The 19,806-nt window shown below is 41.1% G+C and overlaps 1 protein-coding gene across 1 annotated transcript; it reads left to right on the top strand.

Annotated features, from left to right (window-relative positions):
• Positions 1-1,524: 1,524 nt before the first annotated feature.
• On the top strand, positions 1,525-14,338 carry LOC116980237 (sodium-dependent phosphate transport protein 2B-like). The gene is made up of 12 exons (XM_033032330.1): positions 1,525-1,609; positions 2,865-2,993; positions 3,104-3,232; positions 3,515-3,658; positions 3,813-3,924; positions 5,700-5,895; positions 9,211-9,306; positions 9,871-9,991; positions 10,434-10,601; positions 11,635-11,751; positions 11,863-11,987; positions 13,732-14,338. The coding sequence occupies exons 1-12, from the start codon at positions 1,525-1,527 to the stop codon at positions 14,299-14,301; spliced, it is 1,992 nt and encodes a 663-aa protein (XP_032888221.1). The 3' UTR covers positions 14,302-14,338.
• The last annotated feature ends 5,468 nt before the right edge of the window (positions 14,339-19,806 follow it).

Genomic DNA, 19,806 nt, shown 5'->3' on the forward strand with positions numbered 1-19,806 from the left:
TTTCTCACTCTCACCTCTCACCCAATGTTGGCAATGTTGGCCAGGATGGGAATTGTTAAAAACTACAGGGCATAACCTTAAGGTGAGAGTGGCAGCACTTAGAGCAAAGTAGACACTACATGCTGGAATAACTCAGCGGCACAGGCAGCATCTCTGGAGAGAGGGAATTCGTGACGTTTCGGGCCGAGACCCTTCTTCAGACTGTTTCATTACATTACAGACATGTTGCAGACAGAAGTTTGAGGGCAAGTTTTTTGCAGAGACTGGTAGGTGCCTGGATTAAGTTGACAGGGTTGGTGGTGGAAGCAAAAACAATAATGACATTTAAGAGGCTTTCAGATAGGCACATGGATATGTAGAGAATAGAGGGGTATGGATCACATGAAGGTGAAGGAGATTAGTTTAACTAGGAATCATGTTTAGCACAGACATAGTGGGCCAAGTGGCCTGTTCCTGTGTTGTATTGTTCTATGAATGGGAAGGACATATTATTCTCAGTGGATAGGTCAATAAATTGGGGACATAGAGTAAAGAAGGACCAGAGGGCAGGTCAGTATAGAATTGATCAGCTACAGGATGGCATGGGTCTGGACCGCACTGCCCGAAAGATTACTGAAGACAGAATCCTTCAGGGTATTTAAGAAGTACTCAGATGAGCACTTGCTGTACCACTGTACACAGTGCAATGGATGAGGAATAGGAAGTTTTAAAGCAATAATGGACAGGTCTTGACAAAATCTCCTTCTTCTGTGCCATTAATTTCTGCCTTCCTAACTTTCTAACTCTATCCAAAACATAGATAACCTATGGAAGTTTTAACTTTGGATCTGCATCTGACAGGTGGACAGATCTGATTGTGAAACTAAGAAGAAATCACTTTTGTTAATAAGTTATAGCTATCTTGAAGAGTTGCATAGATTTAAGTGTAAGCCGATCTGGCGCTACCTCCAAAGCAATATACTTGCTATATTTCAGTTTGCAGGTTAGGTTAAAAGGCCAGTCAGGTAATTCTTCAGGAAGTACATCACATGATTCGTCGTCATTCTGTTCGCTCCCTCGCAAACTATATATAAACTGTGCCCAGGGTGCGAGGGAAAGATCTCATAACCAATATTGAAGGATTTTCTTTAACTTCTGACAGCAAGAATCGGTGAGCAGACGATTTAACCGACAGACCCCACGGAATTGACACTAGTTTACTAATTATCAATTTAAAATAACTTTATTTTACTATTTTGGTTTCAAACTCATTCGTTTTTTAAAAACATTTTAACATATTAGATAGAGCGCGTTCAAAGCTCTTGTGTCTTTGTGCTGTCGTTGACTTTCAAATGCGAGTTATCTTCTCCCTTGACTTTCCTTGCCTATTCTATTGAGCAGAAAGTTATTGCGGAGTTTCTCGCGGGGTGAATATTATCTGAGAGAATTTGCAGGAATAGAAGGGAAAAGCGGGCTAATATTAAATTCCAACAGGCTCCGTCTGGAATCGAACTAACATCTGACCACTGCTCCTTGCAGGCGACCATGGAGTCACAGGCTGGGCTGGAGGGCTCGCAGGGCAGTACAGAGACCGCGGAGCCCGACGATGACTGCAAGCCGAGGATAAACGGTGAGTCGGGGCTCCACGCACCCACCAGCTCCTTATGGAAAACACTGAACGCTGGAGGGGCCAGTCAGCATCTGTGGAGGAATCGACAGACGATGCTTCGCGGCGTCCGGACCCCCCCCCCCCCCCCCCCCCGTTCTTCACAACGATGGAGAGTGGGAGATGTGGGAGGGGGTGGGGGTAGAACGGACTGGGTGGATGAGCGGAGAAAGGTGGTAAAGAGAGATAGAGGCAGGCAAAGCTTGTCAAGTGACAGATGGATACAGGTGAGTGGGGTTAAATTGGTAGATGCGTGGACAAAGGCTGGAGATGGAAAAGGGGGTGTAAGACAGGGAGTGAAATGTATAGCCATGGGGTGGATATGGGTTGGAATGGATAGCAGAAGGAAAAGAGAGGAAATAAAATGGAGATATGAGACTTTTGGAAGGAGGAGAATGAAGCAGGACTGGGGTGGGATTGGGGGAGAGTGGTTCATGGGGCATATTGGTGTGGGAATGGGTTGGGGGGGGGGGGGGGGAGAGAGTAGGGGGTATAATTTATCGTTGGAGAATCCGACATTCATACCTTTGGATTGTAAGCTACCCAAGCGGAATATGAGGTAAGGTTCCTCCAGTTTGCTTGTGGGCTCACTCTGGCAACGGAGGAGGCCAAGAACAGAAACGTTGGTTTGAGAATGGGAAAGGGAAGTTACAATGGTTAGTTAGAGCGGGAGATCTGGCAATACGCGGCAAACAGAGCGCAAGTGTTCGGCACAATGGGCGTCTAGTCTATACTTGATCTCGTCGATATAAAGGGGGCCACGTTATACATTGGGAGCACCGAATTAAGTAGATGAGATTTGAAGAGGTGAACCTCTGTCTCACCTGGAAACACAGCTGTGATCCCTGGATGGAACCGAGAAAGGGCGTGTCGGGTCAGCTGTTACATCTGCAATTGCAGGAAAATGTACCTGGGGAGCGTATGGGTTGGGTGGGAAGGGATGAATGGATCCCTCCACAACTCCTTGGTTTGCTCATCCCTCCCGACCTCTCTTTTCCAGTTTTCTCCCCCGCCCCCACCTCGGTCAAGAGGGTCCAGACCCGAAAGGTCATCTATCAATTCCCTCCAGAGATGATGCCTGACCCGCTGAGTTCCTCCAGTACTTCATGTTTTGATTTTAAAAATCAGCACCTGCAGTTTCTTGTGTATCCAGATCTTTATGTTGTGACCACTGCGTGCTGGTATTGACTCTTTCACTCATCAATCTTTGATCTTCTAGGAATCCGAGAGACCACCGTGAATGAACCTCCTTTGCACCCTGCTAATTCTACCATAACCCTGACGGAGAATGAGCCTGAGGATCCCTGGGCACTGCCTAAACTCGAGGCTACCGGCGTCAAGTGGTCAGGTATTTATCTGTCCCTCTACAATGCCCAGCCAATGTCCGCCTTTGTTCTCTGGCAGAAAACACTGATCGCTGACTAGTCAAACCCTTTAAATAATCATTCTCGTTGACAGAACTGAACACTAAGATGAGGATGTTTCGAGTGCTGAGCACAGTGTTGAAGATCGCTTCACTGTTTGGATTTCTTTACCTCTTCGTCTGCTCGCTGGACATCCTGAGCTCGGCCTTCCAACTTGTTGGAGGTGAGATATCTGGGGTTCTCGACTGAACATTTTATGCCCCGTTATCGAATCAGAACCAGGGGTAGGAAATGGGTAATGACAGGCGAGAAACAGGCTCAGTTTTGCATGGTAGGTTAGGAGAGAAACACTTTGCAGATTGGGCTTCCCATGTTAGCAGGGCACTTGTTGCTCGTCCACACGGGCACAGGATCGGAAGGTGTTCCCTCTCATCTGCACTTACAGCTTCACGAAAGAATGGTCTGCATTTTGTTTTAATGTCTGTTGCTATTTGCTGCTCTGCAGGTAAAGCCGCGGGAGATATTTTCAAAGATAACGCGGTTCTGTCAAATCCTGTGGCCGGCCTGGTGATCGGCATCTTGGTCACAGTTCTGGTTCAAAGCTCCAGCACATCGTCTTCTATCGTGGTCAGCATGGTGTCCTCTGGCTGTGAGTATACTGTGTTCTCAGATCCATCACACTGGCGCAGAGTTTGTTGTTTGAAAAAACAATTTTAATGTTGGAGAGGTGTGGCAGCGACAGACACCTTCCAACTTTCAATCTCCCGCTCATCTCACTTTCCCTATTTACTTCCCCCCCTCAGTGTTAGGAGTGCGATCAGCCATTCCTGTGATAATGGGAACCAACATCGGTACCTCGGTGACCAACACCATCGTGGCTCTGATGCAATCTGGAGACCGAACTGAATTCAGAAGGTACGCCTTCCCCGGGTGGACTCTTGTTTTTAAGTTCTGAGCTAACAGCATCCGAACAAAGCAGTTTAGGAGGGGAGGGGAGGAAAAGACAGAAGTCCTATTATTTTAGGCAGGCAGTCCACGAATGTATCGCTTTTTGTTTTGTACGGCCGTTGGGAAGTTCACTGCCCAAAGAGGCTGGTAAAGAATGTGCAGATTAGATTTATACAGAGAGTTTTAAAGTGATTGATCTTGAAGGAGGAGAGAAAGTAGAAACTAATTGGCATATTTGTAAAGAGGCTGGAGTCTACCTGAGATGTGGACTGTAGCAGGCCAATTTGAGAAGGCTGTTCAGTATTAAACTGGGGCGTTGTGCAGATTTACCAGAATGAAACCAAAGATGAACTAACCTACAGTTGTGCAAGGAAATTGGAGTTCTCCTTTGAGCCGTGACATGATAATGGTGTTTCAAATTACATGTGATTTTGACTAACTAAATCAGGGGAAACTGGTTCCCTTGGCAGAAGGATTGGTGAATAGAGGTGCTTCACAAGAGAAAACAAGAAAGAAAAAGTAATGCACATTACTATTCAAGGAAAAAGGAGGGAATTTATGCTTGGACTCAGAGGATGTAGGCGTGATACCAAACAAGTACCTTGCATCAGTTTTCATTAATGAGAAGGGTAGAGAGGATAGTGAGATCAGAGTGGTGGTGGGGCTCTTGTGGGTCATTAAGGTGGCAACTCCCAGGACCTCATAGTCTATGCCAGGTTATTGAGGAGATTGCTGGGGCCTTGATGAAGACCTTTCCTCCCAAACACAGGCAAGATCAGGTAGGTTAAGGCGGACTGAGCGGAGGTGTTCAGCGAAACGATCGCCGAGCCTGTGCTTGGTCTTGCCGATGTAGAAAAGTTGACACCTAATTACAGTAGATGAGTTTGGAGGAGGTGCAAGTGAACCTCTGCCTCACCTGGAAAGACTGGGTCTTTGAATGGAGTCGAGAGGGGGGGGGGTTAAAGGTACGGGTGTTGCATCTCCTGCGGTTGCTGGGGAAAGAACCTGGGGAGGGTGTGGTTTGGATGGGAAGGGTTGAGTTGACCAGAGTTTTTGGGGGGGAACGGTCTCTGCAGAAAGCAGAAAGGGGTGGAAATGGGAAGATGAGGCCAGTATTGCGATCCCGTTGGAGGAGGCAAAAATGTTGGAAGATTATATGCTGTATGCGATGGCTGATGGGGTGGAAGGTGAGGACAAGGGGGCCTCTGTCCTTGTTAAGAATGGGGGGAGGGGGAGTAAGAGCGAGCTGCAGGATATTGAGGAGACCCTAGTGAGAGCCTCATCTATAATGGAAGAGGGGAACCCCCGTTTCCTAAAGAATGAGGACATCTCCGATGCCCTGGTATGGTACACCTCATCCTGGGCGCAGATGCGGCGTAGACGGAGGAATTGGGAGTAGGGGATAGAAACTTTACAGGAAGCAGGATGGGAAGAAGTGTAATCAAGATAGCTATGGGAGTCAGTAGGTTTGTAGTAGACGTCGGTTACCTGTGATGGAGACGGTGAGATCTAGAAATGTCAGAGATGGTCCAAGTGAATAGAATAGAAGTACATAAGATTGAGAGGCATAGATAGGCTAGACAGTCAGAACCTTTTCACAGGATGGTCAAGTTTAAAAGAGATGTGCAGGGCAGGTTTCATTGCACAGAGAATGGTGGGGGCCTGGGTTGTGATGCCAGGGTCAACCTTGTCAAAAATGATTAAGATTGTGAATGTGCTAATCATATTTATTTCCTTCCTAGAGCCTTTGCAGGTGCAACTGTACATGATTTCTTTAATTGGCTCTCGGTGCTAATTCTACTGCCGATAGAAGCAGCCTCTGGCTATCTATACCATCTCACTGAAATTATTGCCAAGTCATTTGATATCCAGAGTGGTGAAGATGCTCCAGATATGTTAAAAGTTATTACCAATCCCCTCACAAAGCTTATTGTGCAGGTAAGCCATGTGCTGTGGATTCATATTAAACCAGCACAGATTGTTTACTTTCATTCTCTGTGGACAGGTGCCGTGGGGAGAAACACTGAGTATCTAACTGCCAGCGAGCTCTCCAGAACCTTGTGGTGTGTCAGAGAGTCAAGCGCAAGACAGTGGCTGCCGAGCCTCAGTTCTGTGCTGGCCACGAATATGGAGGGATATTTTGGGTGCTGCTGATACCCTGGAGATCTTGAACCAAAGGTCTGGTTGGGAAAAGTTTACACCTTAATTACTTGACTTCCAACTTCTCTCCAGACTTCATCCAGACCTCTTTCCTTTCTCCCTTCACCTCTTCAAACCCAAGGATCCCAGTGTAAACCCTAACTATATCATTTATAGAGTAAGAAGACTGGGGTAGCTCAGTGGACCAGGAGAAGCATCTCAGGAGAAGATGGATAGTCTTCAGTCTGAAGAAGGGCCCTGTATTGAAATGTTGCCAATCCATGTTATCATGTGATGCTGCCTGATCCACTGACTTACTCCAGTACTCTGTCTTCTTTTGTAAACCAACATCGGCACTTCCTTGTTTCTTCCTTTCAGGGGAATATTGGTGTAACTACGGTGGGTAAGTCATAAATGTCCACTCATCTCATATCCCCTGAGTGGGCCTGATTTAACAGGACACCATCTATACTTTCCATGACACCCGCTATGATGATGAAGAATTCACACTAATATTATCAAATAAAACTATGAAAATATTTTTATTGGAGAAGCAAAGAACTGCAGATGCTGATTAATTCACGAATGGACGCAAAGTATTGGAGTAACTCGAAACGTCACCTATCCATGTTCTCCATAGATGCTGCCTGACCTGCTGAGTTACTCCAGCATTTTGTGTCCTTTTAAACAATTTTTCTTCCTACTTTATCGCCTTCATAGGTTCCTACAGGTTACAGCACACAAGGTGTGAAATAGTTATTGTGCAACTGAATCTAATAAAGAATATTAGTGAAAGTTATCAATTATTTGACGGATAAATCATAATGCTTTATATCATTAAGATAAATAAGATCACTCCAAGGATCAGTGTTAGCGTGTAATTTAAAATTCTATAGTTTCCAACTGTGTTATTGGGACAAGCATTTTATTGGGCAGACGCTGTAGTTTAGCGCTGAAAGAGCGTTGTATTGAGATTTGGGCCACTTCTGGATGAGTGTTTAAACTGAACTTCCTTTATAAATACATGGTTAATTTATACAGTTAATTGTCATCATACTGTCCATTAGAATTTTTGAAGAAAATCATAAAATCTGTAAAAACAAAAAGGAAACTTTTTGATTAACCGCATCGCAGTGTCGTTGAACTGATAGTCCGATTGAGTAGGACAAATATTTCCAGCATGAACTTGGGCCGAGGAGATATATCAAGAGGCAGCTTTATGAGTTATATTGTTTTTTTGTGAGGAATAAAAGTTTCTCTTTGACTTAACTCTGTGAAAGAAATTGTATACTATACTATACTATACAATTTGGAGATTAAGTGAGGAATAGTTCAACATTTGCATCAGTTCCTTCTTACTTTTACACAAAAAGAGGCCATCCAATTAATTGGGTCCATGTTACCTCCCAGAAGAATAATCCCATTAGTACCATTGCCCCTCTACTGATTTCCCTGTAGCCCTGTACCTTATCCTTTCTCACTTGCCCATTGACTCCTCCTTGATTCCTTTTGCTATTGACAGGGTAATTCACAACAGCTACTCAACTTCTCAGTACATATAGGGAATGTGGGGTGGAACCAAAGCACCCAGCAGAAATCCACACAGTTACATGCAGCGGCACAACCACAGATATATCAGGGTCTCTGGACCTGTGAAGCAGTCATGTTAACTGCTGGACCACTGTGCCAGCACAGTTAATGTTGCTGCCTCACCGTTCCACTGACCTGGGGTCCAGATCTTGTGTGCGGTCTGTATACAGTTTGCATGTTTTCACTGTTACGAGATGAGATTCTACAGGGTGCTCCAGATTATTCCATTATCCCAAACACATGATGGAGAGTTAATTACCTACTGCAATCTACACCTTTAGTGCATGTAATTGGCAAAGCAATCTAAGGGAAGTGGCGGTCATATATGTGAGGATACATCACAGGGCAGCAAGGACAAACAGGAGGAGGGTCAGGGGAGTGATGGGATTATTCTGTTGACATGAATATGATGGGTTAAGTGACTTCATTCTGTGTAGTACTGCAAAACTTCATTGTTTCACAATTTTAAATATTTTACTTTGTATGTATCGTTAGCTTTTAGAAATGTTTGAATGGTGCACTGACTGGCTGACATTTTACAATTTCGTTGTACATGGTTCATGTTACAATGACAATAAAGAAACTATTCTATTCTATTCAATCTAAATTAGGCTTTATTATTCCAGTATTGCATCATTTTATTTTATGCAGAATGCATTCTTCTGCATGTTGAGCATATTTTGAACTGCAGTCATTTCGCTACTGCAATTATAATTGTTCACTCTGAAAGCAGAACATTTGCATATTAACACCATCATGAAATCTGGAATGCTGATTTATTAATTTAAATTGTTATTCTTCCTTATCCTCTGTCAACATTTTGAATGGAAACCATGATAGTTTGGAGTTTATAGTGAAAAGTTGGATATGGTTGTTGTCATGGTTATATTTTTCAATTATTCTCCCTAAAATTCTCACCTTCTATACCCCTGCCCCCACATCCCTAACTCTTGCTCTAAACCAACATTAAACCTTCGGCAACCTGAACTGCTATCTCTTTACTATCTCAGAGTCTTGATCCAATCCTACTTGATAATGGTCCTTGGAAGGATATTGAGATTTTGTTTTTCACTACACCAAATACAGTATGCAAATACATGGCAGTAAATATGGGAACATGAGTTCAAATTCCACAATGGAATTGTAATTCAGCTTTGAAATTAAAAAATGATATTTGTAAAAGTCGACTTGAAGCTGTTGAACCTCTGTCAATGCTTGCCTACATTAAGTGCGTGTCTTGGGGATCAAGGCCTGAAGTCCTTACCTCACCTGACTCTTTTGTCAGACTAACAAGGGTGCCTTCTTACGAGGCTTATTAAGTACTCCAACTATAAAAAACTGCAGGAAAACACCAAAAGATCTGCAAATAAGCTTTGTCCATGAATAACCAACAATGAGCTTTGTCAGTCTGTGTCCCAAGGCCTGTGTTCATTTCCCTAAAGCATGAATTCCATATTCAGTGAAAAATCGATGACTTGGTATTTTCTGACATGTCTAAATCATAAAATAATTACTTCATTTCAGTTGGACAAATCTGTATTAAATGATATAGCAACGGGAAATCCAGCAGCAGCAAACCGAAGCCTCATCAAAGAATGGTGCAAGACCACAAATGAAATGGCAAGTGAACAAAAAATGTAGTTACCTCATGCCAACTTTGTCAGTCTGGTTCAGTGACTGCTTATATATGATACATGATCATGAAAATTGGCACAATTTGTTATTGAATAATAGTCGAGTGGTATAAGCAAACCATAGAAACTTTTAAAAGCTGCCACCTTTGTTACTGTGGCCCAGATACAATTTGTGGAATCTCTGTGTGAGAGAGAAATTTTGGGCTCTCTTTGTTTTTTTCTGGCAAGAAGATTCTGACAGGAGAAGGGTTTTGGGTGACAGGAAGGAGAGATGTGATATATTTTGTTGGAAGGTTAGGGGTGTGATGTCTTTTTGGGTGACAGTGGAGGAGTGTTTGATACACAATAGTTGTCTTTGAGCTTGCAATATTAAATCTAATAACAAGTGACGCAAGTCCTTTGAAAAGTCCTTTCAAAAACTTTGGTAACTTTAACCAGTGTACCTTTGCCAATTGCTGGTACTGCCGATGTAATTGTGTAGAGTTTCAGACAGCATTTGCTACGGAAAAGGTGACTGAAAATGATTGAAATGGTTGTTCCTCTCTTGTAGGTTGAAAAAAACGTGACTGTCCCAAATTCACTCAATTGCACATCACCCGAATTTTGTTGGATGGATGGCAATAATACTTTGACTCTGAAAAATATATCAGAAACAATATATATTCAAAAATGTAAGTGAATTTTTCATTCGATTATTTTGATATTATTTAAGAACAAAAGCAAAAAATGAAGAGGTTTTTGTCATGTATAAATACATGTTTGGCATAGTGAAGAATACTGGTAGATATGAATAAATGAAAGAAGACACTCTTTAAAAATTGTTGAGCTTATATCTCTTCTTTAACTCTCTGTCAACTTTTGGCTTGTTGGCAATTTTTATCTAATTACTTATGTGTGAAGCACATTGAGATGTTTTTATGTGATGTATATGAAATTGTCTACCCATCCATGTCCCATTATTTGCTAAATATCAAAAACAGTTTCAAAGTATGGATGCTGTACTCTGCGATATAAAACATTATTCCTGAACATAAGGATATTTAGAAGCATTCCAGTATATACATTAGATTAATTAACCAAGATGTTGCTTCTGGTTTACCTTTTTGATTTTAGGTCACCATTTATTTGTGAATACCACCATATCAGATTTAGGAGTTGGCCTCATCCTTCTTGCAGGCTCCTTGTTTATTCTGTGCAGCTGCTTGATATTAATTGTCAAACTTCTCAACTCCATGTTAAAAGGACAGGTCGCCACTGTTATCAAAAAAATTATTAATACAGGTAAACGGAAAAAATAAACTTTAAATATCTAGGATAAAATGTATATTTTTCTTCGCACTTCACCTGCATACTATATAGTTCGTGATTACTTTTTGGCTCTTTTCATTTGGTGCTATTCTGGATCTACTCTTCCTTATCTTAAATAATTTATTATATTTTGCACTGTGAGACATTTGGACATTGAAGATTGTGAACTGTAAACACTTCTGGGCATTCTAGGTATTTATCAACCGGAGTTATTCTTTTTGAGATTATTAAAATATGTTTTAAAATACAAATGTATTTAAAAATCTATAAGAAGCTGCAGAAATGTGAATCTTTTTAGTTTGGGCATTAATATAGTGGAGTGAATTCCTGCAATTTACAATTCCTGATTGTAGTCCGCCACTGAAATCAATGAAATAAAAGGAGTATAAATGTTAAACACGAGACTATGCCCTCGGACAACAATACTCTCTTCTAGGTTACTGCCAGGGCAAAGATGGTTGAAAGTTATCTCAATTGATATTGTGATTTTTTTAAATTTGATGTAACACATATGCTGTAAAATTCCAATGTAAAAAGAGATTATTGTTAAAATAATGGCATGTTAAATAGAGACACTATTGGGTTTTACAATAGTTTTAGATATATTGTTTCCTTCATGTAAGATATAAATATATTTTACAATCTTGGATCAATACAATTTTATTGTATCCCTTTCAAACATATTGCAAAAAATGTACAATAAATAGGAAGGATCTGGCAAAGACCATTGTCGTAAAAAGATAAAACTTTTAAAATGTTTTTTAAATATTAAAAAGGAACATTTCAAAGCAGTTGGAGTTGATCTCTATTGTACATTGATGTAATTTAATTGCCATTGTGACCTTTAATCATTTGAATACATGTAACACAATTAATCTGTATGTCAATGTTGAATGTACATGCAATAATATCAAAACATATATTAGTTATTTTACCATAATTTACATGTTGTCATTTCTGACAGTCAAAATAACCCGTATTCAATTAAATCCTAATCTTTTTGCAGATTTCAAATATCCATTTGGTTGGGTGACAGGATATATTGCCATTCTCGTGGGTGCTGGAATGACTTTTATTGTTCAAAGCAGTTCTATTTTCACCTCTGCTCTTACACCATTGGTTGGTGAGTTTTGAGGAAAACATTTATGGGGAAATCAGAGTGGTTAAAATGTTCTAATATTTCCCTTCTTTTGTGTTTTATGTATCATGTTTGTATTTTTTCCCCTCTTGTCAGGAATTGGTGTGATCAGTATTGAGCGAGTCTATCCCCTTACACTGGGTTCCAATATTGGTACAACCACTACTGCTATTATAGCTGCACTTGCCAGTCCAGGAGAATCCTTAGCTAATTCTTTACAGGTGAGCACAAACAACCAGTCTGCTTTAGTAATTGTTATTTTATATACTTGGCAGATCGTTCAGTGGTTTAGTCCGACAATCCAGAGGCCTGAGTTGATAATCAGAGAACATATCTTTCTCGTAAACATCCTTTACTAAATGTGGCAAATGACAACAATGAACCATTCCAGGATTAGATCCAGTCTTTTGTTCAAATGGGTAATATTTTCCCCATGTGTCATTTTGATCACTGGATTTATTTATCCTTTACTCTGAGAGTGATTGGCTCAAGAGTGATCAAACGCAATAATCCTGGCTGGTGTTTTCACCCCCGACTCTATAATTGCCTGTCAATTGTACCAGGTGCAGTTGCCTCTTTCCCAAAGTTAACCAATATTAATCAAGAATATAAATGTTTTTGATTGAAAATTTAGGGAATTTTAACCATCTGATGGGAGAGTTGATAATCATATTTGAGATATGTTGCAAAAGTACTCAGGATGTTTTCAAGTAGGAAAGGGAACAGAGACAATTTACAAGGATGTTGCTTGGACTCGAGAGTCTGAGTTATAAGGAGACGTTGAGTAGGCTGGGACTCTATTCCGAGGAGTGCAGGAAGATGAGGGGTGATTTTATAGAAGTGTATAAAATCATGAGAGGAATAGATCAGGTAGACGCACAGGGTCTCTTGCCCAGAGTAGGGGACTCCAGAACCATAGGACATAGGTTTAAGGTGAAGGGGGGAAAGATTTAATAGGTATCTGAGGGGTGCCTTTTTCACACCAAGGGTGGTGGGTGTATGGAACAAGCTGCCACAGGAGGTAGTTGAGGCAGGACTGTTGCAATGTTTAAGACATAATTAGACAGGTTTAGAGGGATATGGGCCAAATGCAGGCAGGTGGAACTAGTATAGATAGGACATGTTGGTCGGTTTGGACAAGTTGGGCTGAAGGGCCTGTTTCCACGCTGCATGACTATGACTCTATGAGGAAGTAAGATGTTTTTGTTTGACATTGGATGGTGGTAAAACCAGAATTATTAGTGACTTTAAAAATACTTCAGAAGGAGAAACTTAAATTTGCAGCTTTGTGGAGAGAGCAGGGAGGTGGTAGTGGGATTGCGAAAATACTTTTTTCAAGAAGGTGTCATTTGGATCATCAGGTTCATACTGGTTCACTTATTTCCCCCCAAAAATCGAGATCACATACAACGATTTAAAACCCCTTGATTTCCTTCAGCCACATTTACCATTATTAATTTTCCCACAACTAGCATGTCTTTGGGAAGTGGGGTGGAACAGGGGTACCCAGGGAAAACAACACAGTCAGAGAGAAAATGTGCAAACTCCATCACCAAAGGTCAGGATTTAACCCAAATCGCTAGAGCTGGAAGACTGGCCTCTACCTACAGCACCACTGCACTGTACAGGTTATTATGTGTAGCAAGAAATGAAGTCAAAGATCTTTTAATTCTATGTTGCTGAAACTCATAACTCGTCAAAACATCCAATTTGGGGCAACAAATATGGTCTTAATTGTTCTGAAATAAGTAATACTTGACAACTGTAGAGGAAGGACTGAATAATAACATTAATGGTCATGTTTTGCTGTTATATACATGAATAGCTATCTGAAGTAAGAATCTATATGTACATAATTATTAATAGTTCTCATTATAACAAAAGTAGTCAATATTCAATTATAATTTTTTAATTTTGAAAAATAGACTTTAAATGTATACTAAAAGTTGTTTTTTATTTTTATAGATTGCTTTGTGTCATTTCTTTTTTAATGTCTCTGGGATCCTCATTTGGTACCCTCTGCCATTCATGCGCTTGCCCATTCGTCTAGCCAAAGCCTTGGGCACTTATACGGCCAGCTATAGGTGGTTTGCTGTTACCTACTTGATTTTGTGTTTCCTGCTGCTCCCTCTAGTTATATTTGGGCTGTCTGTTGCTGGTTGGCAGGTTCTGACTGGAGTAGGTGTTCCTATTCTGGTGCTTGTAATTTTTATTATTGTTACCAACGTTATGCAAACAAAATGTCCAAGGTACTTGCCAAAGGTTTTGCAAACATGGAACTTCCTTCCAATTTGGTTTCATTCTTTAAGACCATGGGACGGAGTGGTACAGCATGCTACAATATGTTGTTCCAATCGGTGTTTTCGTAAGTGTGGTTGCTGCAAGAAGAATGATGATGAAAATGTTGATAAAAAGGAAAAGCTGGCCAGATCTTTGGAGGCTTATGATAATCCAGTCATTTTAGAGAATGAGAAAAAAGATCTCAAGACATTCCCAGCTTTAAGTGAAACAAGAGTTAATTCAACAGCTATGTAGCATTTGAACCACAGAATTGCTTAAACATGTCTTTGTAAAGTGGTGCAGTATTTTGTAAGGTTTAACCTATATGAGTTCCTATCACTTATGGTATCCTGAATGGTTAGTGCCATTAACAAATTTTGTGCTAGAAGTGATTCCTTCACCAATTTATACTGTTTTGTATTCAATTTTTGCTCTTAAGTGCACACCTTTATTATAGTGTATACTAGACCAAGTGGGACCCATTGGGTCCCGTCCCTCAATGCGTAGAGGGGCAGGAACCTCGTTACCGTTTTCAATGTCCCATTGTGATGTAATTGTGGCAGTCGGCAGCCAGCTTGAGAGCCCATTGTTACTGTTGGCAACGTCCCATTGTGATGTCATTCTGGCAATTGGCAGCCAGCTTGAGAGCCCATTGTGATTGGTCCACTGGGAGAGGCATTGTGACATCATCACTATGAGATGGCTGGAAGCTGTCTGCGAGAAGGGGGTTTTGGCTGTTTTTAAAATTTCAAAGATTAATAACTTTGGAAATATAGGTGGAAATGCGACGGGAAGATGTTTAGCGCCACCAGGGGAAACATGGGAGTAGGATGTGTGAAAATGGGAAGGCTGTGACTTAGCGTTTGGAAGAAGATAGGAATTAACCAGATTGGCACACATACACACAAAGAAGACAAATACTTTTTGTTATGTAGAGATGAACAAAGAGGTGCTAATACAAATTCAAAGTGAAGCTATGAAAAAGACACAACATCTTTATCCCAGGTGTTATTAGTAAAATGTTGACTGGAGTCATTTTATTTAGTGGTTCCTTGCTGGTTTCTATTTAGTGGGGGATTCATCATTTAATGGTGCCAGAAAATTCTCTCCCACTGATAGAAAATAACTTCAAACTAGATTTATTTGGGAAACGTCAGCAGCAGTGCTCCATGCTGACACATTTAGTTCTGTTGGCTGCAGTGGAAGCGAATGTGCAGAGGTTGAGTACAACTAGAGGCAGATACTCTTGCACGTCAGCGACCAAAGGTGGATTCCTGCCCCTCAGATTCATCCAGTCACAAGCTTGGGGTTCCAACAATAAATCATTGAAGGTCAAGTTCCAAGTAATCAAGGATACATTAGTTCTGCTGGATGGTACTAGAATAATAACTCTTGCTTGCAGAGTTCACAATGAACTGTTTTCTTCACTTCCAAGTTTTCACAACCTCAATTATAAAAATAATGAGAAACTATTGTAATCAGTCTGAAACTATTCCATCACTTTCCCAACCAGTGATTTCACTTTTTGAGATTGAACATATTATGATGTCTGCAGAGTTGCATTAATACCTCTCATATGCTACTTTCACAATGTTTGAAAACGGTGATGAGAAAGGGACATTCAAACAAGGAAGAGACCCTCATAGACCTCATAGTCCTGGCTGAATTTCAGGGTTTCATTGGCCAAAGACCTTTCATTGCCGCTATGAGAACGTAAGGATTTCTTAACAAAGTTATACAGAACTGTGGAATAATCTGTGGGCAAAACCACAACTGACGGGGTGATTCCTCTCTGATGGCAGCTCAGCCCAGAGAGAACAGGAAAGGTTATGACGGCCTTGGAGAGAGTGGTTATTTTTGTTTATGGCAGCAGAACTGGAAATTAGGATTCTATGGTGAAATTATGTACTATATAAAATGTATAATGACAAACTAAATGGACTCCCCTAAATTGTAAATTTGTCAAGAGACAGTAAAGAGACATATTCAATATTTTATTCTTTTTATAGAATATATAATTTATGTATTGAATGACTAGTTGCCTAACAGCGCTCTAACTTATCAATTTGAACAATGGACATCTGTGTATATTTTGTTACTTATTTTTCTATTGTACTGTAGATTTTAAACAACATTTAATGTGTGATTTGAAATATATATATTGCAAGTACGTTACGGAAAACATTTTTTGCTGTGATTTATTTTACTAACTTGCTTTCATTCATGGGAATGCCACCATTTCTCTGTGTAAGTGCCGATATATTTCCTTGTGGTTATTGGCTGTGCTATGCCAGCTGGGCTGTAGAGATGGTCTTCCTCAGGTTCCCCACATATACACTGGGCAATGACCCTTCACTGATGGGGATTTGAATGGGGATTGCAGGGCTAGTGGGGAAGAATAAGAAGTATAAGTTATGCTACTTTTATAAATTATTTGTGGTAGGTTTAAGAAAAATTATAATTTCAAAAATATTGATCTTTTTCTTTTTAAATAATTAATAGCATAGCATTTTTAATTCTATATTTCACTTTTAAGCTTTCAATTGCTTCTGAATGGCAGTCCTTAGGCACAGTTTCCTGAGAGCATATTAATAAAAACATTGAAATGTTCCTTAATTCAACACCACCTAATAATTTCCTTGCACACAAAAGATCCAGTTTAATATTTAGATCCTTCTCAAAATGCTCTAAGGGTGAGGGGTTTCCTGGCTCTGATAGGCTTCCAGAATAGATTTGTGGATAGGACTTTTATTTAAGACCACCTATATGACCCAGTTATTTTTTCTAAGTCGAGCATAGTTCAAAACACCAATGTTCCACTTTGATTCGGCAAAGTAAGAGAAGTTAGCTGAAGTAAGTTCAGGCAAGTGGTCTCAGGCCTTAAGCCCCTGTCCCACTTTCACAACCTAAATTCCTATGACCTTCCACGACTATGTTGAAGGCCTCCTTCGACCTCCTTCGACTATGTTGAAGACTGGCTTGGACCATGTACGTTTTACTGCTGTTTGCAGTAGCCCTTTTGCTTCAGCAGCCTTTTAAGAAAGGTGAAGAGGAAGCACAAGAAGAGGTCTCAATGGGTGAATGGAGATGATGTGATGGACTGTCCCAGTACACCAGATGACTGGAAGAGAGTGGCGCTGGGCTTTGACAAAAGATGGAACTTTAAGCACACATGTGGAGCAGTGGATGGCAAGCATGCCATTCTGGTCCCTGTCCCTGTACCCCTCATTTTCCTTTTCGTACAGGATGGCATTCTGCTGGAACCATTCCTCAAGGTCCCCCTCCTGCTGCCTGGTGAAGGTGTAGGGCACAACCTTCCTCCAGCCCTCCCTCACCACCAATGGGGCATCTGCCTCTGTGTCAGGAGAAAGGGCTGCTTTGCTGCCTTCAAATGAGGCAGTGAAGGATGGGGTGGTGGTGGGGACATATACTATCACCCTAGTCTCCTCCTCCGGGGGTCTCTCATGCAGGGCTATCTCCTCCTGCACTATCACCACATGTGGAATCACTCCTCCACTTGGGTGGGCAACACCTGCATGGCCATTTTTTTTTTAGGGTTGTGCCCTCCCCCTGCGCTGCTGCCTTTTTGGTGCCATCTCTAAAACACAAGTCTCCTCTCCAAAAAACTCTGCAGCTATGAATGAACATGCCTTGGAGTGATAGAGGTGACGATCTGCTGTTTCAATACCTTTTTTTCTACTGACCTTTTTTTCACCCCGGAGCTATTACCTTCGACTGCCTCCGATCACCTACGACTACCTACAACTACCTACAACTAGCATCACGACCTACTACGACCTACCTACGAGTAAAAAGTATCAAATTTTTTCCATGCCAACCTTTTTTTTACTTAGGGACATTTTTTATCAGGCTAGAAAAAACGCCGCAGCCTACTTGATGCCACGAGTACGCGGAGACCACTCACAAGCATGAGGAAGATCTCCTACGACCATGCTGCGAGTATGAGTCAAGGGCAAACTCGTCAGAGGTCGTGAATTAGGTCGTGAAAGTGAGACAGGGGCTTTACACTTCTTTGCATGACTTCAGATTTGAACAATTAACCAGGTTCGCTTGAGTGTAAGATGCTAACACGTACATTTTGAAAAGTTTTGAATTCTAGTAAAAAAATATGTTCATTATTTACTTGTCTATACAGATGCCCCAGTGATAAATTGTGACTGATTGGCAACCTTGTAATTTGTATGAGATTTTGGATATGCAGCAGTCAAACTGAATTTCAATTTCATCAAGTTCAATTGAAACCATATCTTCCCAGGTGCTTTCTTACTTCAAAAAATCAGTAGTCTGTCCGAGCTCATTTGCTGAAGGCACTCCGTCAAGCTCATTCATGGCAGATAAAGTCCAGTAAGCATTGGCAGCCAGTTATCAGTTTCACACAAACACAGCTCAGAATTATGTCTCTCCTTGCTGCCGATCTGCTTGTTTTCATCTGTTGGTTTCAGTTGAGCAAGTGTGATATAGGGCTAAGTCCATTCTTAATACAAGGGCAGAGATTCCTGTTGTCATAGCAACCAGAGTTTCCGAGCGTAAGTTGAAACAGTGCAGCTTTTCAGAATATCTTTGCCTTTTTACAATAGTGTGAGATACAAATTCAATCACAAACTCTTCAGAGACAAAATCAAAGAAACAAGTTTTCCTTTTTTACATTTCTGCGCAGAAAAGGGTGTCCCTCCTCTATCATCCTCTAGAGACACACAAAAATGGAGGTTGTATCTATCTTTTTATACTTTTCTTCACTATGGTCACCACCTCATGTCTCCCCATCGAGCTTCGTCCAATCATAACATAAAGCCCACATTCCCACGAGAACGTCCAGAAACGTCTCGGAACATCTCCTGACGTCAAAGGCTTCTGCTGGAGTTTTTATCTGTTACTTCTTTATCTAGAAGTTCCCTCTGTCCTGTATATTGTTACTTTCTTCGACCAGCAGTCTGGCTTCTGCTGACACCTTATTTCTTTCTAAGTTATAATTTTCAGAGTTCTAGGATAAATCAACCATCCCTATTAACCCTTCTCTCACAATCCACCATTTTTCTTTTTGCTACGCAACTCTTGATTTATACTATATCTTCCTTTTCTAGTGCTAGCAGCAGATTCTTCGCCTCCCTATCCTCCTCTCGCTAGTCATACTGTGTTCTGAAGGCCATCATGACGGTGCTGTTCTTTGTCAGGGCTGTCTCTATAAATCGCTGAGCCAGACCCCGTGCGCAGGGAATGATACAACATCCGAATAGGCACAAAGTCAATGGTTCCTTCCCTTCACGCACAGTCCATGGGCTGATATTGTCCGGTGGGGCCTCCACAGGATCCTTAAATCGGCTTGCGTGTGTCCACCCTTTTTCTTTTTGTTCGTACTGCTGTCTCGGTGATTAATAACACAAGGTAGGGTCCAGTCCACCTAGGTTACAGCTTTTCTTCCTTCCATGATTTTACAAGATCCCAGTTCTCTGCTTTCACAGAATGGAGTGGCAAGTCGAGATCGGGACTCTGTGCCAGCAGCCCCTTGGTTTTTAATTCTGTAATAGAACGAGATACTGCCAGTAAATAGTTCCTTAAGAAAACATCACTACCCTCTATGGTGGGTATTCCTTCTCTCTTTCCCCAAATATCTAACTCGTTCAACCTTTCTCTTATAAATATGCCTACCAAAATTATACACCATACTCCACAATTGACCCCACCAATACCTTGTACAATTTAACATTACAACCCAACTTCTATAAACAATGCTCTGATTTC

The sequence above is a fragment of the Amblyraja radiata genome, chromosome 1, assembly GCF_010909765.2.
Source record: "Amblyraja radiata isolate CabotCenter1 chromosome 1, sAmbRad1.1.pri, whole genome shotgun sequence".
Classification (NCBI taxonomy): Eukaryota; Metazoa; Chordata; class Chondrichthyes; order Rajiformes; family Rajidae; genus Amblyraja; species Amblyraja radiata.